Here is an 18,093-nt window from a genome sequence, read left to right as displayed (position 1 = left end):
CTGAGATGAAAAACAAACAAACAAAAACACTCCAGGGGGGACCCAGGCGAAGGGGACCCCCACACTTCTGTGGGTTTTACCTCCAGGAGCTTGACCAGGTTCTCAGCGAATATTGGGAAAAATCCCCTCATGCTTCCAGCAGGCGGAGGGGAAAAAGAATCACTACGAAATACTCCAGAGCACTCTGTTCTAAACAAAGTCTGCCCTCAAAAGAAACTAACCAGAGTCTGACTAACCTGGGGGAAGGAAAATACCCAACTCCAGTCTTCTCTAGCCATCCAGTTCCACCTAACAGTAGAAAAACTGGGAAGCACTAGTGAAGTTCACGGGCCAGGGGCACAGGCTCACCAGAGGCTAAGGCCTAATCACAGGACTAGAAAATGCCACCCCCCGGCCTCACCACCCCATCTATGGTAAAGGTCTATTTACCACAGTTCCTTTTACCCAGTATATCATGTCCACTTTTCAACAAAAAGGTATAAGGCACACTAAAAGGAAAAAGCAACAGTAGGAAGAAACTGCATATGCATCGGAACCAGAGTCAGATACAGCAGGAATGTTGGAATTATCAGAAGAGGAATTTTTAAAACTATGATTAATATGCTACAGGCTTTAATGGAAAAAGTAAACAACATGCAAGAACACATGGATAATGTAGGCAGAGACATGGAAATTCTAGAATGAAAAAAATAGAGATCAAAAAGACTACACAAATGAAGAATGCCCCTGATGGGCTCATTAGTAGGCTAAACACAGCTAAGGAAAGGATCTCTGAGCTTCACAATTTGTCAACAGAAACCTGAAAAAAGAAAAAAAGACTGAAAAAAAACCTGGCACAGAATATTCCAGAAATGTGGAACAACTATAAGACTTACCATAACATCAATCAAGATAATGTAGTATTAGGAAAATAGACAAGCAGATCAATGGAACAGATAGTCCAGAAATAGGCTGACATAAATACAGTCAACTGATCTTTCACAAAGGAGCAAGTGCAATACAACAGAGCAAAGAGAGTCTTTTCAACAAATGGTGCTGAAACAACTGGACATCCATGCCAAAAAAAATGAAGTTGGAGGCAGACTTTACACCTTAACAAAAATTAACTCAAAATGTATCCACAGACCTAAATGTAAAATGCAAAATTATCAAACTCCTGGAAGAAAACACAGGAGAAAACCTAGATGACCTTGGGTATGGCAATGACTTTTTAGATGCAACACCAAAGACACTATATATACATGAAATAAATAATTGAAATTGGGATGTCATTAAAATTAAAAACTTATGCTCTGTGAAGTCACTGTCAAAAGAATGAGAAGACAAGCCACAGACTGGGGTAGAATATTTGCAAAAGATTCATCTGATAAAGGACTGTTGTCCAGAATGTATTATACAAAGAATTTTTAAAACTCACCAGTATGAAAACTAACAGCTTGATTTTAAAAATGGGCAAAAGACCTGAACAGACACCTCATCAAAAAAGAGATGGGGCTGGGCAAGGTGGCTCACACCTGTAATCTCAGCACTTTGAGAAGCCATGGCAGGCAGATCACTTGAGGCTAGGAGTTCAAGACCAGCCTGGCCAACATGGTGAAACCCTGTCTCTACTAAAAATACAAAAATTAGCTGGGCATGGTGGCGCAGGCCTGTAATCCCAGCTACTTGAGAGGCTGAAGTACAAGAATCACTTGAGCCTGGAAGGCAAAAGTTGCAGTGAGCTGAGATCGCACCTCTGCACTCTAGCATAGGTGACAGAGTCAGACTCTGTCTCAAAAAAAAAAAAAAAAAACCATGAAAGAGCTGCCAGGGAAGCATACGAAAAGATGTTCAACATTAGATGTCACTGGGGAAAGGCAAATTAAAACAAGAAACAATACACATCTATTAGAATGGTCAAAACCCCAAACAGTGACAACACCACATGCTAGCAAGGATGTGGAGCAATATTAACTCCTAGTGGGAATTCAAACTGGTACAGCCACTTTGGAAGACAGGTTGGCAGTTTCTTACAAAACCCAAACATACTCTTACCATAACCATTCAGCAACCACATACCTTGTTACTTATCCAAATGAACTTAAAAACTTATGTCCATATAAAAACCTGCACTCTTTTTTTTGAGACAGAGTCTCCCTCTGTCACCCAGGCTAGAGTGCAGTGGTGTGATCTCGGCTCACTGCAACCTCTGCCTCCTGGGTTCAAGCGATTCTCCTGCCTCAGCCTCCCAAGTAGCTGGGGTTATAGGCGCACGCCACCACGCCTGGCTAATTTGCACATGGGTGTTTATAACAGCTTTATTCATCATTGCCAAAACTTGGAAGCAACCAAGACGTCCTTCAGTAGGTAAATGGATAAATTGTGGTACATCCAGACAATAGAATATTATTCAGTGTTAAAACAGAAATAAGCTATCAAGCCATGAAAAAGCACAGTGGAAACTTAGATGCACATTGCTAAGTGAGAGAAGCCAATCTGAAAAGGATCTGTGATATATGATTCCAACCATATGCAAGCTGGAAAAGCAAAACTATGGAGACAGTCAAAGGATCAGTAGATCGGGGGTTGGGGGAAGGGAGGGATAAACAGGTGGAACACAGGATTTTTTAGGGCAGTGAAACAGCTCTGTGTGATGCTACGATGATGGATACATGTCATTTATACATTTGTTCAAACCCAGAGAATGTACAATACCAAGAGTGAATCCTAAGGTAAACAATGGTCTTTGCGGATGATTAATGATGTGTTAGCGTAGGCTGATTGTAACAAACGTACCACCGTGATGCTTGATGTCAATAGTCAGGGAAGTTATGCATGGGGGAAGGGGGCTATATGGGAACTCTCTGTACTTCCTGCTCAATTTTGCTAGGAACCTAAAACTGTTCTAAAAATAGTTTATTAATTTTTTAAAAAGATTAAAATGCTTACAATAATTTAAAACCACTTTGCTAAAATGATTAGTTGCGATTCTTTCAGGACAAAAACGGAGAAAGTATTCCTTCTCCAACCCCGCCCTCAACCTCACACACTCCTATGTTTACCCTCTTCCCTCAGGCATCTCGCTATTCTCAGCACCAGATTTCCAACACTGAACCAGATTTCCATTTTTTGGCTTTCCATCAGCCTCTACTCATGCCTCCTACCACCCTCCAATCACCTTCTCTTCCACAACTGTATTAAGTAGGAATTTTCACCAAGGAGAAGCATATACCACACAAGCCAGCACAACCCGAGGATGTTCTTTTAAAGCCGTTTTCCTCTGAAGTGGCTAAGCTGCCTCTATGAAGCATGAACTAGGTAACCCCAGGGAGCTGTTACCCCAGCAGACTTCTCAGCACTTCCCGCAGAGGCTTCATGCATAGAAGGAACGGGTACTAACCACAGGGGCTTTTGTGACCTCAAGTGGAAAGTTTTAAGCAGCATTGCAAGCTCAGGACCTGCCTCAAAAAGTCAGAGGGGAACAAAAGAACTCCAATGGTAGTTTTTTCTCTCTCTCAAAATATTTTTCTCCCCTAAAGAGAAAAGATGAATGGAATGTTGGAAAGTAAGAGGGAAAAAAATCTCAGTATCTACTTAAAATAAAATACTTCTGTGGGTAGGAGAATACAATTAGTGTCTCTCTTGGGTCATTCAAAAAAGTAAATGTGGAGTCTTGGTTGGTTTCTCCCCATGAAGCAGACAGCCACGGGGAGCGGAGATGGTCCGCCTGTGTGCCTGTAACTACTTAATCACACTTCGCTGTGCCTCCATAGGCTTCCTTTATGTACAGGTTTGATTACTAAAGCAGTGAACTTCTGCAAAAATTATGGAGGAGAGCAGAGACGAATACAAATTGCTTGTTTGTCAAATTGAAGCAGAAAGCACCAAGCAGGAAGAGGTCCTTAGGGAGTATTTCTTTGGGTAGCAAGCAAAGATTAAAATGAAAACACAAGCAACCTGTCAAAAGTGAAGCACCGTTCAGGATAAATGCTCTGTTTCCTGGCTCTTTTTCCTATACAAATATAACCAAAGTTATTACATTGCTTCCCCAATTTTTCTTTTGGGAAAAAGTAGAATAAAGCATAAGCAAACTTCAGTGCTATTTATACACACTGGGTCGCTTCTCACAATGCAAGTACTTTTCTAAATTATTCATACCCAGAATGCTGGGAAACAAAGACAGTGCATCTTTGTTCACTTGCTCTTCCCCAAACAGAACTGGTGCTGAAGTAGCTACTTGACTTTGCGACTACTACATACATGAGTGACAGGCCTGGAGTTTAAACTGGTTATACAATTCTTCATTAAAACACCTTTTGTTTTGTTTTGTTTTGTTTTTAAGTAGAGGGGAGAAGGCAGAAGAGAGAACAGAGGGAATCAGAAAAGACTTTGCAAACCTTTCTCTAAATGTGTGACAGATGAACTAAGCTGGTGCCTGCTTCCCATATATGCACAGTTTCAGGCAATGAAGAGCCCGCTAGAAACAAAGATACTTGTCCCTAAAGAGAAAGAAGAAAATGACTCTAGATAGGAGCTTCTCTTTGTTTTGGATGTAACAGGTCCATTGCGCCTTGGGGCCATTACAATTTTTGTTGCCTTACAATTTCTTAAAAACATTTACTAAGTACCAATAAATAAATGGTAAACGCAGTTAAGCACTTCTACTTTACGGGTATTTCATTTAATCCTCACAATTACCTGGAGAGGTAGGACTCAACATATTTTTACAGATAAGAAACTGAGCCCCAGAGAACTATTACGTAACCTATGAGTTAAACTTCTGAAAAGTAAACCTGCATATGTATTTAAATATTGCTCAAAAAGCTAACCTATTAGACCTTATAACATGTACCTGACAGTAGGAAACCAACAGAAGAAAAGGTGTCAAGAAACAGGGCATGTTCTAACACAAGGGAGGTGCTCTACAGTCAGGGAACATTCAGATTACCTCAAGGAGCATCTCAGTTTCTCCTTCCACCAAGCAACCCCCACCAGATAAAGAAGAGATACTGGATTTTTTAAAATTTAAAATATATTATTTCCCATGTAAAGAGTCACTGGAACATATCTTATACAGTAACTATTATGAAAATTGTTTATTCATCCTCATCCTGGTGCAAATTTGCTGAAATATTTCAGTATTGATTCAAACATAACAATTTAAAATAGATCCACACATGCCATCTTATTCTGAAGTAGTAGGTATTTTTCTATCAATGAAAGAATGTTCAGGAGAAACAGTAACTGGCTTAACTGTTGTTTTACATAAGTTCCCTATTTTGGCAAGGAAATCTTAAAAAACCAGTAAAATAAAGAAGGATTTTGTAACTGCAAAGAAAGTTATTCTACTGGGCTGGGCGCAGTGGCTCACGCCTGTAATCCCAGTACTTTGGGAGGCCGAGGCGGGCAGATCACGAGGTCAGGAGATCGAGACCATCCTGGCTAACACGGTGAAACTCCATCTCTACTAAAAATACAAAAAATTAGCTGGGCATGGTGGCGGGCGCCTGTAGTCCCAGCTACTCGGGAGGCTGAGGCAGGAGAATGGCGTGAACCTGGGAGGTAGAGCTTGCAGTGAGCCGAGATTACGCCACTGCACTCCAGCCTGGGCAACAGAGTGAGGCTCCATCTCAAAAAACAAACAAACAAACAAACAAACAAAACACAACGAAAGTGACTCTACTGGGAAAAAAACCAAACACGGTGGGGGATCACAAAGCCTTAACTTTTCCCAAGTTAAAGCTACAAGGAGAAGATAAAGACTGCACATACAAGTCTTCCATTCTCTGATTCCAAGGCATCACAAAAAAAAAAAAAAAAAAATGTGCCATAAGAAAGGGATCAGCTAGGCACGGTGGCTCACGCCTGTAATCTCAGCATTTTGGGAAGCTGACACGGGCGGATCATCTGAGGTCAGGAGTTCGAGACTAGCCTAGCCAACATGGTGAAACCATGTCTCTACTAAAAATACAAAAATTAGCTGGGTGTGGTGGCACGCACCTGTAATCCCAGCTACTCAGGAGGTCAAGGCATGAGAATCGCTTGAACCCAGGAGGCAGTGGAGGTTGCAGTTAGCTGAGATGGCACCACTGCACTCCAGCCTGGGTGAAAGAGTGAGACTCTGTCTCAAAAAAAAGAGAAAGGGATCTGTAAAAAATAAGAAAGGGATCTGGATGGGCATAACTATGAGACAACACCCCCAAGACAGAGTTCTAGAATTAAGTACAAATGCTTAAGCTTTAAATGCCATACATACCACTGGTCATATGAGATACTTTTGCAAGTTTCTTCATCACATTGTCCAGCCGGGACTGAGTGCTCTCCAATTCGTGAGAGAAATCTTCCAACATACTAGAGAGAAGCAGACACAGAAGGTCGCTGGTAAGCACAAAGCCTTGGCAGTGCACTTGCACTGGGTTAACAGGACCAGGCCTCCATTTTAGCAAACAAAATAGGCAACACTGGGTTTCAGGACCTCACTCTGTTATCCAAAATCCTTGGGACAAGATAGGATTTTGATTTTGGAATTCTCGGGATTAAAAAAAGCCTAAATTACATATGCTTTGTATTAGTCGACACCACCAGGAGGACACCACCAGGAGGGTCTGGGGCAGTCCCCATAATCAGATACTTAATATTTCTGCAGAGAAAACTATGAGGAATCACAGTTGGAGTCAGTTCAGGTAAGGTTTTTCTGTAACATGAGCTTGCTGCAAATTTAAAGAAAAAAAAAACAACGAGATTTCTTTAGAGTTTCCTAGATTTCAGAACTGCAAGACTATAGACCTGTCTATACAATAACACAAACTCAGTGGCAGTGAGTGCAATGTGGTAGAAACAATGCTATCTGAGGCAGACAACCAGGCTTTGCCACTTGTTTACATTGCTACCTTCGACAACATACTCTATAACTCTTTGGGACTTTCCTCACCTGTAAAATAGGGCAATCCTATCAGCTCAACTTCCCTCACAGGGCTCTTGTGAGAACCAGGTAATAAACAAAAGCACTTTATGTCAATATGAGTTAAGGAATGTACTTTAATAAAATAACCTCCTATAAGGCACTACGTGCTTTATTATAAACCCAGAAGGCCTCAGGACTAACATCCCTGATGGGGTATGTGACAGTGTGTCTGTGCATGCACACGCGCATTTCCCCATCTGTCCTCACAGAGAAACCAGTATTTCCCACTAGGAAAACTGACTCCAGCAGGCTTACACTATTTGCTGTCCAATGTGCAGCTGGGAAAGAAAATCCCAAAATACTATTTCAGCAGTGCCTATTTCATAAGTCACTAAATATTCCAGACTTTTCAACTTTTGATTAGTAAATGATTATTCTGAGGCTAGAATATAATATGCCAATTAGTACTAACAGTCTTACTAAAAAGGCTGTATTAACTCTGACAGCATCAATGGCAGTTAGAAACTCCTGGTCTTGATCTGTGCCCACAATAGACACCTGACAGCCTTGCAGGATTCAGGGCAACCAACTCTTCATTAAATCAACTGTTACATACATGTTGACAACTAAAACAAGTCTTTGTCCCTTACCTAAATTTTCAAATTAAAAAATATTTAGCTCATTTTAGATCCTGGCAGCATCTTGGCGCTGCAGCTGGCAGGCCTATCCAGGCAGGGCCAAACTCTGAAAAGCAAGAGCTACCTTTCTGCGCTAGGTATGACTTTTCATACTGAAGACAAAACAGGCACATCATCAGGCACATCATCCGACCTTCAGTCCATGGACACTCACCAACCAAGTTGCTAGCCCAAATCTATCTCAGTACCATCCAACAAAAATATGAGTCACATATGCCATTTTACATTTTCTAGTAGCCATGTTTGTAAAAATTTCAAAAGAAACAGGTGAAATTAATTCTGTTGTATTTAGTTTAATATAGCCAAAATACTATAATTTCAACATGTAATATAAAAATTATTAATAAGCTATTTTATATTTTTCTATATGAAGTCTTCAAAATCCAGTAAGCATTTTACCTCTGGAGCACATCTCAATTCAGACTGGCCACATAACACTTACTCAACAGCCACATGTGGCTAGTAGCTATTATACTGGATGGCACAGGTCTAAGTCCAAATCCCATGCTTTTTCCCATTTATCTGTTATTTCTATTTTTTTAGAGACAGGGTCTCCTCTGTCACCCAGGTTGGAGTACAGTGGTGCCATCATAGCTCACTGCAGCCTCAAACACCTGGGCTCAAACAATCCTCCCACCTCAGCCTCCTTCCCTAGTACTTGGGACTACAGGTGTGAACCACCATGCCCAGCGGTTTCATGCCCTTAAAAACAAACCCCTTTACTATTGTTCTAGTGAGCTGTGGAGAGGGAGTGGAGGTAGGGGTGTGTCAATGCACCATCTTTAACTGGAAGTCCCTCTGACTCTATTACCCACTGCCCAGCCAGGCTGCCTCATCAACAGAGAAGCTCAGGCCATTAGTCCTTTCCCCTCCTCAAACTGAACTTTAGGGTCAGGACCCATTTTAGATAGACATGAAACAGATTCTGGCTACTCCAGCTTCCTACCTGGTCTCCCTACCTGACTCCACTGCAGCACATCATCTAAATCACACCTGATCACACCATCACTCCTCACCTCACCTCCACTGGTCTCTCATCATGCTGAGAATAAGTAGTCGTACCTCCTTACCATGCTGACAAGGCCTTCCCTGGTTTGTTCTCTGCCTCCAGACACATGGAACCTCTCTGCTCCATGCACGTGTGCACCTCTCCATCTTCACAGGTGCATTTTCTTCCTCCTGGTCTACACACCCCACACCACCTGCCTCCACACCAACTCTCATCTCACCTAGCTAGCATCCACACATCCTTCAGATTTCAGTTAAACCCCTCTTCCTCAGGGACCTTGGGCTAAGTCAGGGCTCTCCAGGCAGCATGCACTGGCCCCATCGCAGGGGCCCTCCCACTTCACTGCCATCACCTAATGACCCCTCACCACTTACCCAATATCCGTTCTACCCTGCAAGTGGCAAACTCTTTGGCAGAGATGGGTTGTCTTGTCTGCTCTGTTCCCTTCTATATCCCTTGGCTTCCAGAAGGCCCGGTGTAGAACAGGGGCCCACTAAGAATTCATAATGAATCAATGTGTCATGATAAACGTAATATCGAGACAGGAAAGTTTCTGAAATATCCTGGTGGACTGTTTTTTTATTTTTCTCTTTCAAAAGATTTACAAAATGACGTGGCAGCATTTAAGAATGCAGTTTTTGCCATCGAACTTCTGGGTGCAAAAGGGATTGTTCATAAGGAAAAACAAACTGAGGTTATGTTTTGTTTTTATTTATTTTTCTGAGAGGAAAGAGTTTTTGTTAACTGGCGTTAAATTTGTAAGTTTTTTTAAAAAAAAAAACAAAGGTACAATAATTTAAGATTCAAAGCAAAACGTGTCTGTTCAATATAGCGGGAGAGTCATGGGATGATAAAGTCAGCTCATGTCCTATCCTCTCTGGAACAAAAATTCCCACAGGTTACAGAGGCTTCTCTGTTTCATATTCCCATTCATAACTATACTTCGAGTATCTGCTCAGAGAAATCTGTGTCTGTTTTTGGAGGTGTTTAAAAATAATAACAACTTCACCTAAAGCCTGTAGTAAAATTTACGAAGTAGAATTGCTTCTTTTGGGGAGGCTAATCTGTAAAACAGAATAAAAATGCAGCTATGAATAAAATAGCTTTTGATTTTACCAGCCATGTAGCTGCCAGGCTTTTTAGGGGTGTCATAGGATGGCTCTGCCCCTCAATTTCACTGCAGCGAGAGGGGTGTCTCAATACTCACACTGCCTGTTCCTCCAGCTCCCCTCCGATGCGCTGGGACATGTTCTTCAGCACCCCGATGCTGCCAGAGACCAGCTCCAACTGCTCATCCTGCTGTTCCACGATCAACTGGTGCCAGAGAAATGGGAAATAAGCAATTAAAATCCATCTTACCTGGTTCCAAGCCCAGCACTCTAGCAGCTGCTAGTTTCTTTGCCAACTTGGGACAATTCACATTCAGAAGCAAAGCCCAGAAATCAAAGGACCAGACCGTTGCCTCTGAGAACACACTGCTCAAAAGGCTGGATTGTCAAGCTACTGATATCTCCTGCTGATCCAACTTGTGAACAGTCAGCGGGGCTTGAAACCACCAAGAGAGATTTACTCTGGTTGGCTGATGTCCAATAATGGAGCAGACAATGGCTGAAAGCACACGTGCAGATGACCACTGAGACATGGGGATGTTTGGGAGGAGGAAGCCCATTGCCAAGATCAAGGTCTCAATCCACAACAGACTGCCACAGCTTAAATACAAGAGAGTCTGGCAAATCTCTGGATGTGGGGAAACTATGCAGTCTTTCCTCTCTCTTCAAGGACAAACGAAAGGATGCCCTGTGGCAATAAGTTACCTCAAGGACAACTACTGACTGACAAATATTTACTTTTAGTTGTGTTGCATTCTTCTCACTTTCTATAGAAAAAAAATTTCCTGGGTTTAATAGCAATTTAAGTAGACAACTGGTTAAGCAGACATACTAACGTAAAGAACAAAAGAACACATAAACTACATGTATACATAAAACACAATATTTAAGAATCAATAGTTTCAATGGGTACATGCTCCTCAAATCCCCAGACACATTATCATTAGTTTGCTTTTATTAATACAGCTACATATCAAAGGCATCAACAGACATAATCAATTTCATTTTCCTCCTACCCCTTAACCTACACAAAAGCAGTCAACTTTACATATAACAAAACCAACCAATAGGCCGGGCGCGGTGGCTCATGCCTGTAATCCTAGTACTTTGGGAGGCCGAGTCAGGTGGATTGCCTGAGCTCAAGAGTTAGAGACCAGCCTGGGAAACAAGGTGAAACCCCGTCTCTACTAAAATACAAAAAAAAAATTAGCTGGGCGTGGTGGCGTGCACCTGTAGTCCCAGCTACTCAGGAGGCTGAGGCAGGAGAACTGCTTGAACTCGGGAGGCGGAGGTTGCCGTGAGCCGAGATGGTGCCACTGCACTCCAGCCTGGGTGACAGAGCGAGACTCCGTCTCACAAAAAAAAAAAAAAAAAAAAGAAACCAATAATTTTCGAAGAAAAAAAAAATGAGAGATCTTTCTGAAAGTGTCTTTGCTGAGATGGACAAAAGTCTGTTTTTTCTAAGAGAACTAACTGAGCTTGGTTCTTTATTTTTTTAGAGAAAGGGTCTTGCTCTGTCACCCAGGCTAGAATGCAATGGCATGATCGAAGCTCAGTGTAGCCTTGAACTCCTGGGCTCAAGGATCCTCCAGCCTCAGCCTCCTCAGTAGCTAGGACTAAAGGTGTGAGCCACCACGCCTGGCTGAGCTTGGTTCTCTTGAAGCAGTGACGCTGTGAAGATTTTGAAACCCTTTACATATGCAATTATTAAACACAATCAACACAGGACAAGCTCTGGCTTACCCTCCTTGTCACTAAGCCACAAGACCCCATGGCTGGCAAAGGAACTAAGGGGGTGTCTTGTTTCCCACTGGCCCGTCCTAAGTCTGGGGTCCTTGGGGTACCTGCTGCTGTGCCTGCTGCTCCTCAATGAAATGAGAATTGGCTCTCTGGAGCTCTCGGTCCAGACGCCCATATTTATCTGTTGTTCCAGTGCTCCAGTTCTGGCTGCCACTGTCTCCCAGCAGTGCCTGTGTGAGAAGAACAACCGGAGGAGTCAGGAGAAACAAACAATTACTATCTCTGAACAAGTGATGCATCAAGAGTAATATAAAGAGTTTTCACATTTCTTGTCTATTTTCCCCTGGGCAAGGCTTTTATGTAGTGGTGTAGGTTGGTGCCTGGGTGGTACTATTTAAGGAATTCCAGGAAGGGCCCTCTATGTCTTTAAGCTCTCCCAATAGGCCTCACAATGGGCTTTGTCCCCTTAAAGTGCAAATAAATGCCTGCTAAATCAACAAACACCCATCTATATACTGTGTTATAATTGAAAAGCATTCAATCTCTTGTAAAAGAGCTCTTCCTGGTACCTGTGGAACTTCAGCAACCCATAGGTTCCAGTCAACCTGATTCCGAAGATCTAGAGTACTTTTTTAAGAAAAGTGTGACCCAGGGGAAGTTGTGGGTTTTTTTGGTGGGGGGAAAGGGAGAGTTCCCTGGAATGACAAGAAGGTAAGCCATAGCCCTTCACACACAAAGGCACAAGAACCATCAATGTCTGTTAAGTTTAACCCATGAATAGAATCCAGGGTCCTTCAGGCTTTCCAGATGACAACTGGGGGTTACTTTACAGGCAGGTATGACCACAAGGAATGCCTGACCCTGGCAACCTAGGCAAGGGCTGCCCTAAAGTCAGAGTTCTCCACCAGGGCTCCCAGACACAAGGGTCGGGTTTCCCAAGTATGAATTCAAGGAAGTTTGCAGCCATAAATGGGTATGTCTTCCTCACACGAAGAAGACAGGCAGGAATGTGAGAGTTCCATCTCGGCAGTTGGTTCTGACCAGATCCCCACAAGCCTTCCTGACTGGTCAAAGTAACTGCTCACACCAGCCCCGCAGCAAGAGCCAGAAGACGCTAGCAACTAAGACTCTTTTTCCTTGTAGAGTTGCCAAATTTTCCTATCGGGTAATTAAAAAAAAATCTCAGGCACTATTAAAAGCCTGCCTGGTTACTTGGTTCTGTCTGAAAACCCTTCCAACAGCCCCATGACCTTCCTCCATACTGACACTGACCTCTTCTCAGACTGCGAGGGGTGAACTCCATCAAATGGCCAGACTTCAGGGGCTAGGATCAGGGAAGCTCAGTTATTAGAAGCTTTTCTTACAAGAGCTTCCAGAGGCCCAGAGCTTCAGTCCAGCTGGATGGTGACTGTCTCTGGTGTAAAGCAGATCCAAGGCTTTTTGTGGGTGGCTCTGCCCTGACCTGGTCTTAGGGCTATCAAGACTGAAAAGATCCTGCTCATTATGATCCACACGCTAAGGACCTCTATGGAAGACATGAGGAAATAGTGACAATTTTTTTAGGGTCAGAAAAAGGCTATAATGCATCACTGGCCTAAGGACAGAGAACTGGGACACCACCAGGGCCTTGTGTGCTCCTGAGGTCACAGGGCTATTTTTCCTACGTTTTCCATGGTGTACACTTAGGTAGAGCTAAGTATAGGGCAAATCATCCACGTTTTATTGTAAAATAGCTTAAAGTTCATCAATCTGATCCCAAAGGTTTGTGATAATAGGATAGAGATTGAGAGAGGGCCCAAGGACTGGAAGATGCACCTGTGTGTGGGTGCCAGAGCAGGGGTGCTGGTGAGGCAAGGAGCAGCACAGAGCCTGGCACCTGGCACAACGTGGCAAGGCCCATGCCTGCTGGAGTGCTTAGAGAGCCCTGATCCTGCTATTCCTTGAAAATTTGCAACTTGACATTTCACTCATAGCCTAAAACAAAATTCCAAGCCATAACCAGATAGGCAATATATAAATACATATATGTATATATACTTTATATAAATATATATTTAAATTTATATATTTATATATATTTATAAATAAATATAAATTTTATTTACATTAGCCCAACTATACTATCTAGAGAATAAAACATTCAAATTAAGAGTAACAGCATAGGTGTTACTGACCTCACTGTCACAACTACTTCAGGTACTTCCACTTCCTATAAGCTCAAGTGCAAATGAGAAGAGAACTCCAAAACTAGCCAACTTGAGGGCATTCACTAGCTTCTTTCAAGAGAGGGAGCCAGATGGAATGGACCAGCTAGTGGCTTTTCCTAGCTATATTGCTCAAAAAGAAAGCAAAGGAGGCAAATAAGATTAAAAAGCCAAAAACAAAACAATGACTTGAAAAATGGAATGCAAGAAAAGGAAACAGGAAAATTAAGTTAGGTGATATTTATAGAACCCTGCCCCTTCTTCAAGCTTCCATAATATTTGTTTTCAAAATTAAGTGTCTTGACAAATACCCACAGGTATGAAGTACTGATTGCTAGTTAGTATAAATAGTGAAATTTCTCAAGAGCCTACTAAATGGACAATTCATAACTTTCTGGAATCTTAATAAAATGAGACTAAGATAAGTCATTTAAAGCAAATAGTATCATTTTTCATGAAGTCTTTTTTACTTCTAAGGAAAATGGATATCCACAGAATTTAAAAAACTACTTCTGTCAAAAAAATTACCTAACAGTTTAGCAACAGGCAAAAACATTCTATCCCAACAAAAAAAGTCTAAATCAAATCTCAATCTAAATGAAAGTCCAAATTCTAGATGATCATTCTACATTTTTTAAAAGGACTGTATTTTAACAATTAGAAAGGAGCTTCTATCAATATGCCAAAGTATGTAATTCTTTTAAAACTACTTAAAACAAAGAGAAACTTAATTTAACACACAAGTTTAAGGTTCCTCTAATGTCTTTACATCAAATGTCAATCCTTAGATGTCTAATGTGTTCCATGGGTAGGCAATGTAGTAACTGCTAGAGAGCTCAAAACAAACAAGCAAACAAGAAACAAAAAACCATGACACACATCTCTCCTCACTGTCAAAGGGCCTGGAGCCCAGCAGAGAGAAAGACAGTAATTATAGCCCTTCAAAGAGCCTGGCACACAAAATGTGTTCAATAGGTACAGAATAAACACATTAAAAAAGTAAAAGTACTCTGTGATAAGTGCTACAGTAAGGGTAGGCAAAAGGTGCTATGGAGCCCAGAGGAGAAGACCAAAGGGTAAGAGGAGGGGAGGGAAATGTTGACAGGGTGCTGGGACAGGCTGCCTGGACTGTCACAAAACCTCCCATGGTCACACCAGGGCCTGCAAGCAGAAGTCTTCCTCTTGATTACATGATCCATGGATGGTCAGCATTTTTAAATTCCAAATATCTAACTGTATGCTTTCTCTCATTGATAATTATATTCTGATGTTTTCTCACCTGTCTATTTTTTCTTTCAGCTAATGCCTGCACAGATGAAGTTGACATCTGATCTTTCATGTCCTAATGAGAAAGAAGATACGAAAACAAATGAAAAATATCCTTAAACAAAATCACAGTTAACATTTCATACATTAGCAAAACACACAATTTATTATAACTTTTTAAAAAGAAGACCGCATTTCTTGGCTTTATTTTCAGTCTCAAAAATAAAGAAAATAAAATAAAAAGAAAGATGGTCCCTTAAAAAGAAGTAACCTGGATACTAATTTGAATAGGAGGAAAGAGAAAGGGAATTAACATTTACCAGGTACCTACCACAGGTCAGAAACAGTGCTAAACACATACACACATTATCACTGAATTTTCACAAGGACCCTGTGAAGCTGGTACTATTTCCATTTTAAGGTTGAGGAGACCTAGGTCCAAAAAGACGATGATACTTTCTCAAAGTCACATCACTAATAAAGAACATCCCTGGGGTACAAACACAAAAGCACGTGTTCAAGGTCTTGCATCTTTTTTACAATATATGTAAAAAAACATGTGCTTTTAGTATAAAGTACATTTACCATTAAACACCAAAGAATACTTCCAAATAGTGGTACAACAGGTCACTTATTTTATTTCTGAGTTGGATTCATGAAAGGTATAGACTATTCCTAACATCAGAGTGAATTTCCAGAGTGGTGTCAAAAATAATTTTGTATGGAATGAAAAGTGAATAGATCCATTACTTTATCTGAAGCAAAACACTTTATTAAATATGAGTCATTCTGCTTATTTAGCTACAATCCAATCTACTATAGAATGATTTGAACTGAATGCATGACTGCAACAACAGTTTTTAAAAGGTCGTCAAAATATAATTTATGCAAACATCAAAGTGTAAGACTTTTAGAAACTTCTTTAAAGACCCATGACAAGTAAACAGATGAGACAGTGCCACCGCTTTTACAATCCCAGAACTGTGGTAAATGTGAGTGAGAACCATCTGATTCAACTTTCAAACCACTCATCTATCCATTTAGCAAACACTCACTGATGTCTACTATGTGGCCAGGCATACAGCAGTGAATGATACTAGCTAGGCCCCTGCCCACATGGAGTTCACATCATGATGACGTGCCTGAGTCAGTCACGTGAGTGTTGTTAAAGATGCAGTTCCCCTGGATGTCACTATGCTCAGTGAAATAAGCCAGGCACAGAAAGACAAATACTGCATGTTCTCACTCATAAGTGGATGAGATTTCACTCACGGTGGATTTCATGAAGACAAAGAATAGATAGGTGGTTACCTGAGGCCAGAAGAGTGCAGGGGGAAAGGAGGATGAAGACAGGTTGATTAATGGGTAAAAAATACAGTTAGAAGAAATAAGACCTAGTGCTCAATAGATCAGTAGGGTGACTATAGTTCAACAATAATCTATCGTATATTTCAAAATAGCAAGAAGAGAATAATTCAAATGTTTGCAGCATAAATGTTTAAAATGATGGATATTCCAATTACCTTCATTTGATCATTACGCATTATATACATGTATCAAAATATCACATGTACCCTAAAAATATGCACAACCATTATGTATCAAGAAATTAAAAAAAAATTTTTTTTTTTTTTTTTTTTTTTTTTGAGACAGTCTCACTTTGTCACCAGGCTGGAATGCAGTGACGTAATCTCGGCTCACTGCAACCTCCGCCTCCTGGGTTCAAGTGATTCTCCTGCCTCAGCCTCCTGAATAGCTGGGACTACAGGCACGCACCACCACACCCAGCTCATTTTCCTATTTTTAGTAGAGACAGGGTTTCAGTATGTTGGCCAGGATGGTCTCGATCTCTTGATCTTGTGATCTGCCCATCTCGGCCGCCCAAAGTGCTGGGATTACAGGCATGAGCCACCACGCCTGGCCTAAAAATATTTTTTAAATGTAGTTCCCTAGGCCCCTGTGAGACCTACGAAGTCAGACTCTTGACGGCACATTTTTAACAAGCCCCCTCCCCATCCCCATTCCTTGTCTTACAATGGAAATCTAGAAGCCTTCAAGAGAAACTGATCACTATGCTAGTATCTCCTGGACTGCAGGATTCGTTTTCTGATTATCAATTAGAGTTTAAGATGACATTCTGATAGTCAAACCAACAGCCCGATTTATTTAATATTATTAAAAACTACGCAGAGCAACATTCACTAGGGGGATAATACATGCTTTTAAAAATATACTCAGCTGGGCACTGTGGCTTGCGCCTATAGTCCCAGCACTTTGGGAAGCCAAGGCAGTCGGAACGCTTGAGGCCAGGAGTTGCAGACCAGCCTGGGCAACATAGCAAAACCCCATCTCTACAAAATTAATAAAATAAAAATATAGTCAGTGCATTTTATAATAGTGTTTTTTTAAAACAACACATTACTTGCATAATAAAAATATCAACATGCAAGTATGGGAAAGTGACATGTTAGCCTTTGAACATTACATGTACAACATACTTTTGCTGTTAGAAGTCAGTGCAGTGGGGGGTAGAGACATTGGCTAAAAAGCAGCACAGGCACGCTTCTGGGGGTGCTGGTAACACCCTGCAATGCTTCTGGGTGTTGTTGACATGGCTGTGTTCAGTTTATAAATTTATTAAGCTATATGTTTAGGTTAATTACACTTTTCTGTACCGTTATATTTTAGTAAATATATGTATTTTTAATACTACTGGTCCCAAACAATGGCTGGATGGTAAATTAGAACAGCACTTTGAAAATAAATTTGTCATTCTATACCATGAGTCTCAAAATATTCACTGCCTTGACCCAGTAATTCCACTAACAGGAATTTATTTTAAGGAAATAACATAAAATAGATACAAAAAAAGACATGCAGAGATGTGTACTGCAGTATTATTTATAATACGAAAAAAAGTAGAAATAAGCAGCAAGCCCAAATAAGGGAACAGCAACACAATCCACACAATGCAGTATTATATACTAGGCATTATGTACTAGGCATTGTGCTTATGAAGAGAGTTCAGTGAACAGACAATTCACAAAAACCCCACAAATGATCAAACATGAATAGATGCAATAACCCACTGGTAATCAAAGAAGTGTAGCTAAGAGACATTTTCTCCAATTAGACCAAGAAAGATGAAAAAGATTGATAATACTTAGTGAAGGTATATTCTGAT

General features: G+C 41.1%; 1 protein-coding gene across 2 annotated transcripts in view; it reads right to left on the bottom strand.

The window, feature by feature from the left end:
- The window catches only part of STX6 (syntaxin 6), a 49,977-nt gene that overhangs the window by 5,411 nt on the left and 26,473 nt on the right, over nucleotides 1-18,093 (bottom strand). For both annotated transcript variants that reach the window (XM_003824725.5, XM_008978382.6), the window contains 4 exons: nucleotides 14,923-14,985; nucleotides 11,544-11,669; nucleotides 9,798-9,904; nucleotides 6,236-6,330 (listed from right to left, as the gene is read on the bottom strand). In XM_003824725.5, the coding sequence (XP_003824773.1) occupies nucleotides 6,236-6,330; nucleotides 9,798-9,904; nucleotides 11,544-11,669; nucleotides 14,923-14,985 (391 nt within the window). The remainder of the gene's footprint in view (nucleotides 1-6,235; nucleotides 6,331-9,797; nucleotides 9,905-11,543; nucleotides 11,670-14,922; nucleotides 14,986-18,093) is intronic.

This window comes from Pan paniscus, chromosome 1 (assembly GCF_029289425.2).
Source record: "Pan paniscus chromosome 1, NHGRI_mPanPan1-v2.0_pri, whole genome shotgun sequence".
Classification (NCBI taxonomy): Eukaryota; Metazoa; Chordata; class Mammalia; order Primates; family Hominidae; genus Pan; species Pan paniscus.
This window is presented reverse-complemented; position numbering and strand designations above follow the sequence as displayed.